Raw genomic sequence first — 14107 nt, forward strand, 5'->3', positions numbered from 1 at the left:
TTCATCCCTCTATAATGTTTCAGTAAACCAATCAGAGTAGGAAGAATTGCAACCTGTAGACATCTGCAGTGGGTTGTTAGTGTAGCTTGGTTTTAAGGGCTCACAAGACATAAAGGTTAAAAAATAAAATATCAAGATACATTATTACAGTGACATCTAGTGGTGAACACTGGACATCGCTGTTGTGTTGATTTACCTCTGTGTGCCTCCATCATTAACAACACTGACATTTTATCTGCGTGTTTGGCGTCCAAGCAAGACATTTTATATTGTTATTTATGAAAATATGGGCTAAAATTCAACAGTGCTGTTCACTGCAATACACTTACATTTAATGACATTTCTCGACATGCTTTTCTCACTAAATTCCTTCACAGTATCCTGTGTGTGCAGTATTTACGGCGTCAGAGAGCTGCCCATGCCCCGGGTCATGTCAGCGAGGGGCGGGGATCACCGCGGAGCTCCTCCTCCTCCAGGCTGCCGTCACCGGGGCTTCTGGACCGGAGCAACTCGGCACCAACAACCAGCCGCCGGCTGCTCCTCCGTGCTGAGTGAAGACTCGGTGCAGCCAGGAGCCTCCCCGCCGTCTCTGCCCGTCATTTCTCGCCGATCACGGTTAACGACATGGCCTCCGACGGCATGGACGAGCGATCTCCGCTGCTGTCTGGCCCCAACTCGGAGAATGTGACCCCCACTGCTCCCCCGTACCTGCAGGATTCAAGTCCCCGAGGTAAACGCGCAGCCCCGCATGCTGAATCATTTTTGGGCGTATCGAGTTTGTGCAAGTGCGTAAATAAAACTGCAGCAAGGCAAAGCAATGCGAGGCGCGGGCAGCCAGTCGGCAGCTGAGAGAAAGGTGGAGCTTGCACTGTGAGAACTGGAGCAGTGGGTTAGAGAAGAGGGGCCTACAATAACAGCAAGCTCTGTTTTTACTGCAGAAATGCTTACATCACGACTCACTGGGGCCTGCAATGTTTTGGGTCTTCACCAAAAAAAAAAGAAATGATACGAGTCGTGATGAGGCACTGTGAGGCCTCACTGGATGTCAATGTTGTTGATTGACGAGAAAATGACCCATTGCAGAAGAAGGCAGCCTCGCAGCCTTTTGTCCCAGCTGCAAATCCACAAAATGCCCAGATGTGTCCTTTGTGGATGAGGCCACGCCAATAGCACGACATGAATTTAAATGCCATACAGTTAGATCTAACTGACCATTTGCATGAAAATGAGATTGTAAACAACAAATATGTGACCTCAGTGTTGCAAAGGCATTTTGAATCTGTTCTTTTAGGCATTGCATCTTTAATACAGTACAAAACGTGCATTTACAGTCAGAAAACTGACTCAGTGTCCACATTTTGCTTAGTAAACAGCTGAATGTAGGTTACAGTGCCATAAAACAGGCAGGGCTGAATGACCCAGGCCATTACAGCTCATAAGTCCTCTGTCTGCTCAGCCGAGCAGCCGCTGTCAGGACCGGCCTTTGCAGTGCATGAGTTTAGATCAAATTCTGTTTAATGTATGTACATATGTAGCAGACCATCAGATCCCATTTTGAAGCTGGAGACATGCATGATCACACATCCAAAGGATTATGCTTTGTTTTCTGTCTTCTCTCAGCAGCATGATAGATTAGTCTTCAAATTCAAATCTAATGTAACAGTAACGTCTGAAGTGAGTTTAGCTTCAGTTTCCTCTGATTGTACCTTCTTGTTAATGGGCTCATAAGGGACAACATTTCTTTGCCTCAGCACATGAATGAATGGATTCATTGAGAGTGTAATACTCAGAGCATTTCAGGACAAATGTTTAATATGAAGCACAGTGCAGTCTAATCTTGCAGAATTCATATTTCACCACCGGATTATTCATAAAGACTTTAACGCTGGACTGTAATAAGCTGTGAACTGACAGCCTGTTTGGATGTTACAGCACTGACTGAGTAAAAGCCTAAATGAATGTCAGTATATTTCATGGCCTAGTTTCTACCCCGTCCCTCTCTGCAGTCTGGATTATGGCTAATTCGTGTTTCTTTTGGGTTTGTTGGGGTACAGTCCTCAATCGGCCAATTTGTAAAACTGAGATTCGTACTTTGACTAATTATCAGCTGCATTTAGGAAACTGAGTGAATGTGAGCTGTGATTAGAATTGAGTAAAATACGTTATTTGTGAAAGTGGCTGCTATCCTGCTATCCTTTTCACAAAGAATTATTCCTTTACCTGATGAGTCAGTTTTGATTCAGCAGTAACAGGTAGAGATTCATTGTTTGCTGTATTTCACAGTGTGGTGGTGGAGAGGGGCGGAGACCAGTGACCTTGGCTGCATATGAATGGTTAGACAGCTTGATTTTGTTGCCTCTTGCTTGCGCTTGAATGGCAGAGCAAATTGACTGCAACAAAAGCCTGTGACAGAGTTTTAATCCTGAATTCTTCAGTTTTACTTCCATTCAGAGACTGTGCTTTACTGAAAAGACAAAAGCTGTTGAAATACACATTTTATCATTTTTTAAACCCGGAGATGGTGGCAAAGTATTAAAGCAAAGTCATGCTAGGGTGGAGTCAAGAATCTGCAACATTTATCCTGTATACTGTGCAGTTGTGCTTGTCAAGGGCCAGGGCTAGGGAAGGGCTAGTTATCCAGGGTAACCACGCAAGATACATGATATTCTATGTTTTTCTTATTGTCAACAAAACCAACAATTTATTGATTGAACAAACAAGTATTATCAGTGTAGCTAAAGCCTGATATATCTTATAGAGCTTCATTGTCGTCTAAAAACTATTTAACACACACCAATGAGTCACACAGGCTGACATGTTCCTTCATTATAGACACAACTGTACTTTACTTTAAGTCAGTCGCACATTCACCATCCTGCTGCCGTTATACGGCTGTATAAATGTTGAAAATGATATTTTATGAGATTGATCCACGTCATGGTTACATATAGGAGCAGCAGACATGGCTGAATGTGGTGTAGTAATGTAGAAGTGGTTTGAAAACCTTCAGAGAAAAACAGCAGAGGCGCTACATCACACAAAGGCCAGTCATCTAGTAACTGAACTGACCACAAGACCGGTTACACGATTGGTTGATCGTCACCACATTGTGTGTCCGCCTCAATTAATTAATCAGAGCAACATCGTGTCAGGAAAAGAGAAAAACGTCTGAGTTTTTACAAGTAGAGGCAAACACAGTCAGCATGGGATGTCACGAAAACATTTTACAATAGCATGATATTATTTTAAGGCCGTATCGTTCACCCCTACACTGGAGCACCAAATGTGTATTAATTAATCCGCGGCTGAAAACAAGTCCCCAGCAAATACAATATTTGCCCCTGTTTGAGTAACGTTTGCTGGGAACTGTAGTGCCCAGCTGTTTTAGTCTTTTTAAAAAGTGAAACTTTAAATCTGTGTCCTGTAATGATTTACGTCTTTAGTTGGAACTAATGGGCTGAACGCCACAGAGAGAAAGTACTAAGGCGGACTAATTCATTGTTGGTTTTGATCTTTTCATGGGATTTGTTGACAGTAGGAAAAATATAGACTAACACCAGCCTTATCCATTAACCTTCAAGATATTTTTATTTCATGCCGCATGGGCAACAGTAAACAGAATTAAAACAGAAAATTCTTCCCCACAAACCTCGAGTCCCACAATCATCCAGCCAGCGGTGGTACCAGCCAGACAGGACGTGGTGGCAGCGGCTGTATGTTGTGGTGCTGCTGCTGGTTGTAGTAGAGCGTCTTCTCGTCTTACCTCTGGCTCCGAGGACAGTGACAGTGGAAACCTATATGTGCCATATTCAGTTTCAGACATGCATTAGGACGACTTCGGTGCACACAGCAGAGAGGAGCGAGTAGAAACCTGAGATTGAGGTGGTGGATAACACAGAGAAGTGCTGACTGTGGTTGAATTTAAGGATTTTATTTTACACTGTTATATAAGACTTTATGGTTTAAGAAGAGAGACTACTCAGTTTTACATTTTGGATTAACTCAGTGTAATAGAAAATGTTTCTTTGTGTGTGTAATAAGCACCACCATGTGCTGCCTGCACACAGTAGGAGTGTCCAGTCTTTGGCATGCTTTGGTTGTATTTCTAACCGTGTTAAATCAGTTGTAGATGGGGTTTCCCATCTGTGGTGTCGGCTGGTTGAGCGTCTCTGAATCTCAGAGCCAAGCTCGTTTACCTGTTGACTCGTCCCATTATCTAATTCAGAGGCAGAGGAGAAGGAAGTTGGTCGTTTGTCAGATTAGATACCTCCTTTGTGTCTGGTCAGTCTCAACAAAGACTTCATAATGCATCACAAGAGACTGTCCTTCTAATTTACATTATCAATTAACCTGTCGTTTATTCTGTCAATTAATCTTTTAATTGTGTGACTATAAGATGTCCGAAAATACTGAAAAATGCCCGCCCTGAAGCCTGGGTAGACATTCTTTTTGAATTGCTTGTTGTGTCTAAAAAAAGAGATATTCAGTTTCCTGTCATGAAAGACAAAGAAAAGCAGCAGCCCTTCACACCTGAGAAGCTGGAACTAGTGAATTTATGTGTGAAAAAGACTTTTGGCGATTGAATGATTTTCAAAGTTGTCGCAGAATAATATTTTCTGTCGACAAATCCTTGCAGCTCTACATTTGTCCCATCGCTGCCTGAGCTGTGCACTAAATATGTACTTTATCTTATGAATATATGAAAAATGTAGGTAGTTAGTATAACTGCAAACACACACATTTTATATGACTTTACTTCTAAATTAAATTAAATTAAAAGCTTTTTGCTCAGTTGTTGCTGTTTTTTACATGATCAGATCAGATTTCAGGAGCAAATTACAAAACAAATGTTGAAGGTTAAATGAAATGGTTAAATGGAGAGTCAAGATCATCGCCATAGTATCACACAGATTGTATGCTTGAATACTACAGTAGTAAAGGCGGTGATTGGTGCAAATCTATGGATTAAGTGTATTAAAACCCTGAAAAACACATGGAATGTAGACTAATTACACAAGGTTAATGTGGGATTAAACAGCACAGAGTTCATTTGAGTGGCTTCTGTAGTTGGTTCACAGTAGTTCTTTCAGACATTAAGAGAAAATCTTTAAGTCCGTGAAGGCCGGCCATTTGATCATGTTGATTACGCTTGTTTATGGACCATAAAACGCTAATCAGTGGCCTGGCTTGTCTTTGTTTCTCAATCAAAATAGTTAGGCGCTTATTAGCCTCATTAGGAGAGGCGTTTTAATTTAGCTGCCCGTCAAACTGGTGCACCAACTGAACAAGTCTAAAAACCCCCTGTGTTCATTTTATGGGTAGCTGGTAAATCTTTACACTTGGATACTATACATTACATTATAACATGTTGATTTGTCTTCAAAATGCCGGAGCCTCACAGTCAGAAGGCTGTAACTCATATGTTACATGTTAACTTTGTCCATCACTTTGGTGTCTAAAAGGGCCCATCACTTCTTTGTTAAACACACAGAGTGATGCTTGGCCCCTGACAAAGAGAGAACAGTCACATGTGGAGTCGTACACAGGCTGTCATGGGTTTGCATACAGTATGTGGAGGAGTGTCTCCAGGCTGCCCGGACCTACCGCACACTACGTCATAGTAATGTTACTAAGGGAGGCATTGAATAACATTTGTTTCTATAACTTTAAGTTATTTTGGGATGTATCAGATATTTGTTTTTGTGTTGTATATTGTAGTGGGTAGCTTATTATGAAATTAGGGCTGCAACTAACGATTATTTTCATTATCCGTTAATGTACTGATTATTTTCTCGATTAATGAATGAAATTTTGAATATATTCAGTTTACAATGATGTAAAACAAAAATAAAAAAGCAGCGAATTCTCACCCTTTTAGAACCAGCAAATGGTTATTGAATTATCAAAACAGTTCATTTTCTGTCGATCAACTAATTGACTAATGTAACATTTTTACACAAATTCAAAGACAAACACTTTTGAACAGTCTTTTTTGTTTGAGAGTCTTACACAGAGACGCCAACAACTTACACTTTGATTGTGACTCAGAAATGAGATTTTGTTGCGTGTTATACATGATGAATGTAAAGTTAATTTAAAACTTTAATGATGCATATTACACTGTTTGATGTCTAATGTCTAAAATCTCTGCTCTGCTCTGTCTGCTAAACCAATTCACTGCACAAACTTTATATTCAAAAATCTGGCCTATGGTGGCCTATGGTGATATGATGTTTTTGTAGTTCTGTTGTTCTTATAAACAATTTCCTTTGTTATTATAATTTTCCACACTGATTTATTGTTTTGTGGCTGTGTGAACACTTGGACACAATTCTGTTTCCATTTTTTATAACAACCAAATGATGCAAAAAGTCCAGGTTTGTTCATGAAGTTTAATAGATGCATGCGATTAACAGCCGGCCGTGTGTTGTGTGCTTTGCCCTCCTCTTCTCAAAGCCGAACTACCTCCTCCTTACACAGCCATCGCCAGCCCCGACGCCGGCGGTGTGCCCGTCATCAACTGCCGCGTATGCCAGTCGCTCATCAACCTGGATGGAAAGCTGCATCAGCACGTCGTCAAGTGCACCGTCTGCAATGAAGCTACAGTAAGTGGAGGCCGTCGTTGAGGCCGGTGACGGATTTATATATGATTGTTGGTGTTGACGCCACAGAGTCACTGCGTATCACTGCTCTCCTCTCCTCTTTTTTTACAATCAATTTACCGTTCATCTCTTTGGCTACCTAATCACATATGCACACTCTTCTTCCAGTGTGACATCCAGCTGTATCTCAGGGCCCAGTTCTGTGTTACAGTGTCACAAACATTTGTCAGTGATCAAGACAGAAACCATTTGCTTTGGATGTCAATTTCTTGACTATTTTTCATCTTGATATAGACGTCTGTCACATCGATCAGGCGGTCCGGTGATAAGTGCTCCGAATGACTTGAATGTGTCTTGGCCTGAGTAGCGTCCACTGGCTGATATTTGTGGTGTTTGTGCATCATATGATGCTGTTACACTGTGCATCGTATGATATTCAGTTACACCGGACACAAAACAGTGCACAGCTGACAGTGTTTGGACTTCAGTTGTTGCTTCTTATCTCAGCTCAAGTTCACCAGACATAAATCTAAAGCTGGAGCGTCTGGAGCATCATTCATCCTGAGATCAGCTACTCTACATAAATTTAAATAAAACACTTATCATACAGTCTACAGCCTTTTTATAACCCTATTGTGTATTTATGCAGGTTTGTTTATGTACGTATGAAATATTATGTAACATGTATGTTTTTCTTGTTTCCTTTTTCCCCTGGAAAGCACTTTGTAATCTCTGGTTCTGAGAAATGTTGTATGAATAAACTGTATTATTATTATTATTATTATTATTATTATTATTATAACAGTTTCTGCTATTGGCTAGCCCAGTGTATGTAGACACAAACCGCACAGTGTGTTGCATACAGACGCTTTATTAATGCAAAATTGACTGAGAAACACAGCATGTCAGAGGACATAATATGGACATTTGAAGCTGATGGCTTAACTAATATGTATTTCATAGCACAGATGTAGATTTTTCCACCCTGTTAGTTCTGACAGGCTCTGCTGTGTTACCTCAACAGTGTTTTAAAACCAACTGCTCTCCTCTTTTATGGATTTGTTTTTGTGTTTCTGTATTAAACTGAGTTCCCAGTGAGCTGATTCTTACATGTTGTCTTCCAGCCCATCAAGAACCCCCCAACCGGGAAGAAATATGTGAGGTGTCCCTGTAACTGCCTGCTCATCTGTAAAGACTCTTCCAGGAGGATAGGATGTCCTCGACCAAACTGGTAGGTAGCAGGCAGTCAAGTTCAGTCTGTTTTGCCTTCTTATTTGCCATTTCTTATATGTTGGCTTATTTTCCAAAGCCAAATTTGAGGCTCTGACACCGGGAAAGTTGATTTTTACAAGACAAATCAAGCCCTTTCTATAGTTTTACATCATCAAAAACTTTTATAATCCTGTCTTGGATCAGTCGGAATCTTAAGCTTGTCCTCCTCTTTGTTCCTCCGACAGCAGACGCATCATCAACCTGAGCCCGGTGATGGTGATCCCCGAGGAGCAACCCGCCCAGCCGGCACTGCCCATCCAACCTGAGGGCATGAGGGTGGTCTGCGGTCACTGTGGCAACACCTTCCTAGTACGTAAACCCACCAAGACAACCAATCCAACCAATCACAGACTCGTTCTCACAGAATCATGTTGCTGTGCTGTTGTTGGTACGTGCATATTAATAATCTTGAGAGCCAGATCGCATCATATTCTTTGCTATGTGGTGATGGAAATAGCACACTTGCATAGTTGTTCTGTACTGTATAGCAGCGTAGCCTTTATTGAAGTTAGTCCAAAGCACACATGAGAGATAACGAGATGTTCTCCTGCTGACAGAATATGATGTTTACAGGTGGCTGGCATCCATTTTCTGCTTGTTTCCTTTCTGTGCCTGGCTCGCTACAAATCCCACTTGATTGCAGCCTTTTACACATGATCCCCATTTTAAAATAAATTGTCTTCCTGCAGCCTGTGTTGAGGATACTGTCAGTATTTTTTGACACGCAACATGTTCACTTTCATGGAGGTTTAAATACTTTATACTTCTATTTATCACGTTACATATTAACAACAGGAGGTATTGAGTCGGTGTGACACAGACTCGCATGTCAAAATCAGCGGTATTATCCTCTTAACGTGTGCACATTGTTGCTTGCGGCATCTGTAGGGCAGTGAGGACGCCAGGTCATCCCAGCCAATGTCTGGCCTCCCCAGCGATGGCTCTCCCCCAGCACAACAACAGGTTGAGAGAGCTGGTCATACTGGTGGACATATTAACAACAGCCTAACCTGCTCCAGTTCAATCTGCAGCCTCATTCACACTGTTGATAATATGACTTGTACACGTCTGGCTTTTACGAGAGCTTCAGGTGAATTTGATTTGTAAATGTATAAAATCTCCTCAAATCAAGATGGTTTGGCCTGAGTTTACTTCTGAAATTCAGAATTTCCCTCCTCTGAAGCCAGATGTCAAAAGTCACATATTAAACTTGTGTCAGTAGGACCTTTTGAATTATGCTGATCTGTGATGGGATTTTCGTAACACTGCTTTTAACATCACAACTAATATGTTCTCAGAATCATGTTAGATGCTGATTTAGTCGACCTTTTGATATTTTCTCCAATATGGAAATAATAAATAGATTTACAACTTGCAAACCGTCATAACTGATCCTGTAAAATCAGTAGGTCTTGTGTTGATTGTTACAGTAGTATAAGATTATAGTGTGTTGTTACATTTCTGTGTTCACATGTAACTTAGCTTCTTCTCCTCCTGTTTCCTCACAGTGGATGGAGCTTCGGTTCAACACGCTAGCCAAGTGTCCCCACTGCAAAAAAATGTGAGTCTGTCAAACCTCCATTTAACTCAGTGGTCACAGTGAAACACACATTTTACACTTGCTGTTCGGTCACAGTTCACATTTTGCTGTGAAACGTCAATTTGATCTGCAGTTTATTTTCTGTTGCCTCAGGATTTATTTTCAGTCTTTAGATGGACAACTGAGTCAAAATATGTTTCATGAGTCAAAAAAACTTTCTAATTTAATCTTGTAAAATTTGAATCACCATACCAGTGTGTTTTCAAGTTTTATACATGTATACGTTTCATTTTAGCTGTTTTCATGTCTTGGATGATCTTTTCTTACTGTTGCAGGCAGCCGTTTGTTTTCATTTCATTTCTGTATGGTATGAAAATCATTTAGCAGACTCTTGAAACTTTCTTCAGTGTCGCTTCGAACATCAAGTCTGCATGCAAAATCACTGGTGTTGGTCTTTAAAGTTCTGAAACTAAGTGAGTGGGTTTAAGCCACAAGCCAGAAATATACTCATGTCATGTCACTGCAGCTTTCTGAAAGGACTTGTTGTGGCTTTGGGTTTTCACTCACTGCCATCTTGTCAGTAGTTGAAGCCAGAAAAATCTAAATTTGGGCTGTAGGGTGGAGCTGAGGATGGGCGAGCACCACAGAGCGTTGAATCTTAGAAGACCTGTCAAAAACATGTCCCAGTATATTAAAGCCATTATCTTAATCTTACTGGAACATTAAAATACCACCAATACATGCTGTATGTTAGAGGAAGCAGAATGTTTTAAAACACTGACTGACTGTAGAAAACGATCATTGACTTTCCACTTCTGCATTGTCTTCAACATGTGGTTGGGTATAACACAGCTCATCACAGACGTGAATTCTTTGCAACTTTCAGTTCTCTGGTTCTCGTTTCTGGAGAAATTCTCGAACGCTTACTTTCTGGATAAATTCATTGTAGTTAGGCGCCGAGCTTTAGAGGTCTGGACTTCTTGGAAGCAGAAAGGAGGGGAGGTAATGGAAGCTAATCTGGACGTGTGACAGGAATTAGAGCCTGGCCTCAATACATGTAATGGTAAAGGGGTAGGAGGGTCACAGGGTTGAGAGGTGGTGGACAGTATCTACAGCAGGCAGACCATCTGTCTTTTTCTGTACCTCCATCTCTGTCTCACTCTTCTGCCATCTTTCTCTGTGTTTCTGCCTCTGTTTGTTTCAATTCTTTTATGGTATATTTTGACAATATCTCTATTTGTATCTACCAGCCATAGTAGTAGTTATTTGTGTCATGCGCATACAAGTTCCCGGCCCACATGAACGTCACCAAATAAACCGCTGTGATGTTGACACATTTGTCAGTAAAGAACAAAGCTCCCAACATAAAACATTACATTGAAAACAGCTTTGTCTCCTCTCTCAAAGCTTTACAAATAAAATGTGCAACATGTCTTTTATGATCAGATAATCCTACCATAAGAAGTCAGCAGGCATGAAGGGCAATTAACCTAAATGTGTAGTTCATAAATCATCATATAATGAGCCATAAAACAAAGCCTATACTCTTTTGGGAGACCATTAAACCATTAAATTGGTTTCCTAGCTAATGGTAATAATCTTTGACTCTGCATTTTCTTCCTCTCAGTGTCTGTATCTGTTTCCATCTTTATTGCTCTCCATCTCTTTCTTTCTGACCTTATTATCTCAAAAGAAGTGACAGAGGTCTTGTAAAAGAAGTCAAAACAGTGACCGTTGAGGTAACATGGAGTCATGTGATGATTTTATCTTAATGCTTATAAGGAACTGATACCTTTTCAGACGAAAATCCCCGAATTGCACATGCAAAAATGTTGTAGTAAGTCTGTTTTCCCAGTCAGATTGATGTACCGCAGATCCAGTCTGATTAATCCTAGCCTTTGAATCTTTAAAAACATAATTTGAAATGGAGGTCTGCTCAGGTCACAGGTCAAATGAATGAGATGGTCAGGTGGTACAAATGTAGAAAGCGAGTCGAACAAAGAGGAAACGTGAAAGCATGAGGAGATTGTTTGAGAAGGGGTAGGAGAAGGTAAGAAATCAGGTGATCAGGCTCCCCTAAGCCATCTGAATACCAGCGATTCCTGAAGAATGCTTGAGTCCCGTCACATGAGAGGCATGTGAGAGCGGAGAGAGGGGGGAGGAAAGTGAAGTAAGCGGTTGACTTGTGCATGTGTTTGTCGGAGTCTGAAGTTGCTGGGAGTTGCACATGTGACCGGCCTCTGGTGCTTTCATGTTGAACTTTGAAGAAAGAGGAAGAGAGAGATGTTTGGCTCACAGGAGTGCCCAGATAACTGGGACAAAAAGAGGTTACAAAGAAAGTCATCAGGTGCATCATCATGCAAAATATTTCAACCATATCACAAAACAGTCTCAAAAGGATGGTATTTGTTGCTGAACTGCTGTGTCAGTCAGTTATACAGGGTTATTTCAAATATTCAAGGTTAAGTGTTCTGTATGTTTTTGTGTCTTTCTGCCCTGAAACCCTCTAACAGTCTGTCCTCTCACACTGACTGTTTCTGTTGTTTTGCTTCTCTGCTCACTCTCTCTCTGCAGATCCTCTGTTGGCAGTGCGCTCCCTAGGAGGCGCTGTTGTGCTTATATAACTATAGGAATGATCTGCATTTTCATTGGAGTGGGTTTAACAGTAAGTACTGTCATTGTCTGGTTTGTGTTGTTTGTTTTTTGTACCAAAAACCACATATTGTTCAGTTTTTCACGATGCATCAGACTTAGTGTAATCATATTAGAATCATAATCACTTGACAATGATCTCATGTGGATTATAGTCCTTAATATTTTGATTACTGAGGTTAATGAGCTTGTTGCAGTTTGTTTTCATCAACAGTGCATTACTGGCTGACATCACTGATATTATGAATTATAGTAATGACATATTATGAAGTGCTCATCTGCCTTTGAATAGGTTGAATGAAATGCAGTGAAATATAATAGACTATGGTCTTAATTTTGCTAAAAGTGTATGAATGCATAAAAGAAAATCTATTTTCTTGGTGTCAGCTTCTCACCACCTTCTCTGTATTAACAGGTTGGCACTCGGGGCTTTGCCAGTCGTTACAACGCCACCTACGTATCCTGGGCATTCGCTTACCTGCTGGGCCTCATCTGTCTGATACGAGCCTGCTACTGGGGCGCCATCAAAGTCAGCTACCCGGAGAATAGCTTCGCCTAGAGTGGGTTCGGCATTAGCACAGCCCTGCAAGGCTGGAAGAACAAACCCCACTTTTACTTTTTGTTCATCTTGTTCAGACTTCAAACCGGTCATGTTCAGCGGAGCGGAACGTCTGCAGAGTGTCTGGACAGGAGCGTGTTGAAGAGGTGCACTGTATGTCTGAAGAGGTGTATACTGGCGATGTATCTCGTTGTGCTTGTGTCTGAGAGAGTTTTGACTCGCTGAACAAACCTTATGTATGTCGATCAGCACGCCTACTAGTCCACAAGGACTCAAATCCCTGCCCAGGTTTTGCCAAAATCCTCCAAAATACAGAATCAAGAACTTCAAACCTTCGAAAACTGTGATTTTTCTTGATGAATACCAAAATTAGCTTCCAATGAGCTAAAAAATGATCAGCAAACTGGTTGGATTTGGTCTTTCTGGACCTTTTTTGTTTGTTTTTCAGCAGCCTGACTGACATCATGGTACCCACTTGATTTATTTTGTGACTGACCAGACCAAAATGAGACAACCTCCGAAGAACCGTTTGCCCATTGCACTACGATTATATGCAATTGTATGTGTTGTTTTGCTGCTAGTTTAACTCCAGCTACAGAAAGCTGCATATCCATACTGTATTGTAACCATTTACCTTGCCTGTGTACACTGACATAGTACTGCTTTATGATTTTAACTCTCAGAATGATCAGTTTTTAAAAGAAATCCTCCTTAAATACCCATGTGTGCCAACGTTTGCCCAGTATTAGTCAAGAAGAGCATCAGATCAACAGGAGCTTGTTTTTTTCTTCTATCAAAGTGTTAATTCTTTGTGCCATGCAGCTTTTAGGTCACTACAGCAATAACCCTTTTATTTGAGTTACTTTGAAGCTTACCTGATGAACCTCCCTGCGTTCTTCACTGCGTTTTTGTCGCCTTATCACTGGTGGAAAATGAAAACATGGTGACTCATGTTTGCATGTTGTTTATGTTCTGTCACCGAGGTCGGTGTGTTGTCTGTTTCAGGGAGGGAGCTGAAGCGTATGATGCTCCTGTCTTTGCTCTTTCTGCCTGTGAGTTAGAATGTAAACCCTCCTCCTCCTCCTCCTCCTCCTCCTCCCCTTCGCTTATATCAGCCGCTCTCTGACCTCCAGTGAACTCTGTGCTAGCTAGCATCGCTATACGCTAACTCAGCATCCTGTCTCTTGACCTTGACCAGTGGGCACAGTTCAAAATTCTAACCTTGTTTTGAATGTGATGATGATGATGATGATGATGATGATGATGATGATGATGAAGATGAAGCAGAAAATAACATAAAAAAAACTTTGTACATAGTTCAAATTCAGTACTTGGAAACTGTAGTGAGAGTTGGAAGGAGACGATGGCTTGTGGGTCTTTTTAAAAATGATAATTTATCAATAAAATGCAAAAACTGCCTTAAGTGTTCTGTTCACTTGTTGGCTGTGATGTTTCGTTCAAACAAACGTTCATTGTACAAAA

At 41.0% G+C, this 14107-nt stretch overlaps 1 protein-coding gene across 1 annotated transcript; it reads left to right on the forward strand.

The window, feature by feature from the left end:
- The first annotated feature begins 612 nt into the window (after window positions 1–612).
- On the forward strand, window positions 613–12708 carry pip4p2 (phosphatidylinositol-4,5-bisphosphate 4-phosphatase 2). The gene is made up of 7 exons (XM_070922121.1): window positions 613–730; window positions 6457–6605; window positions 7727–7833; window positions 8060–8183; window positions 9383–9435; window positions 11989–12079; window positions 12482–12708. Exons 1-7 carry the CDS (start codon window positions 625–627, stop codon window positions 12623–12625), a joined length of 774 nt encoding a protein of 257 aa, XP_070778222.1. The 5' UTR covers window positions 613–624; the 3' UTR covers window positions 12626–12708.
- Window positions 12709–14107: the final 1399 nt, after the last annotated feature.

Source organism: Enoplosus armatus, chromosome 16 (genome assembly GCF_043641665.1).
Source record: "Enoplosus armatus isolate fEnoArm2 chromosome 16, fEnoArm2.hap1, whole genome shotgun sequence".
Classification (NCBI taxonomy): domain Eukaryota; kingdom Metazoa; phylum Chordata; class Actinopteri; order Centrarchiformes; family Enoplosidae; genus Enoplosus; species Enoplosus armatus.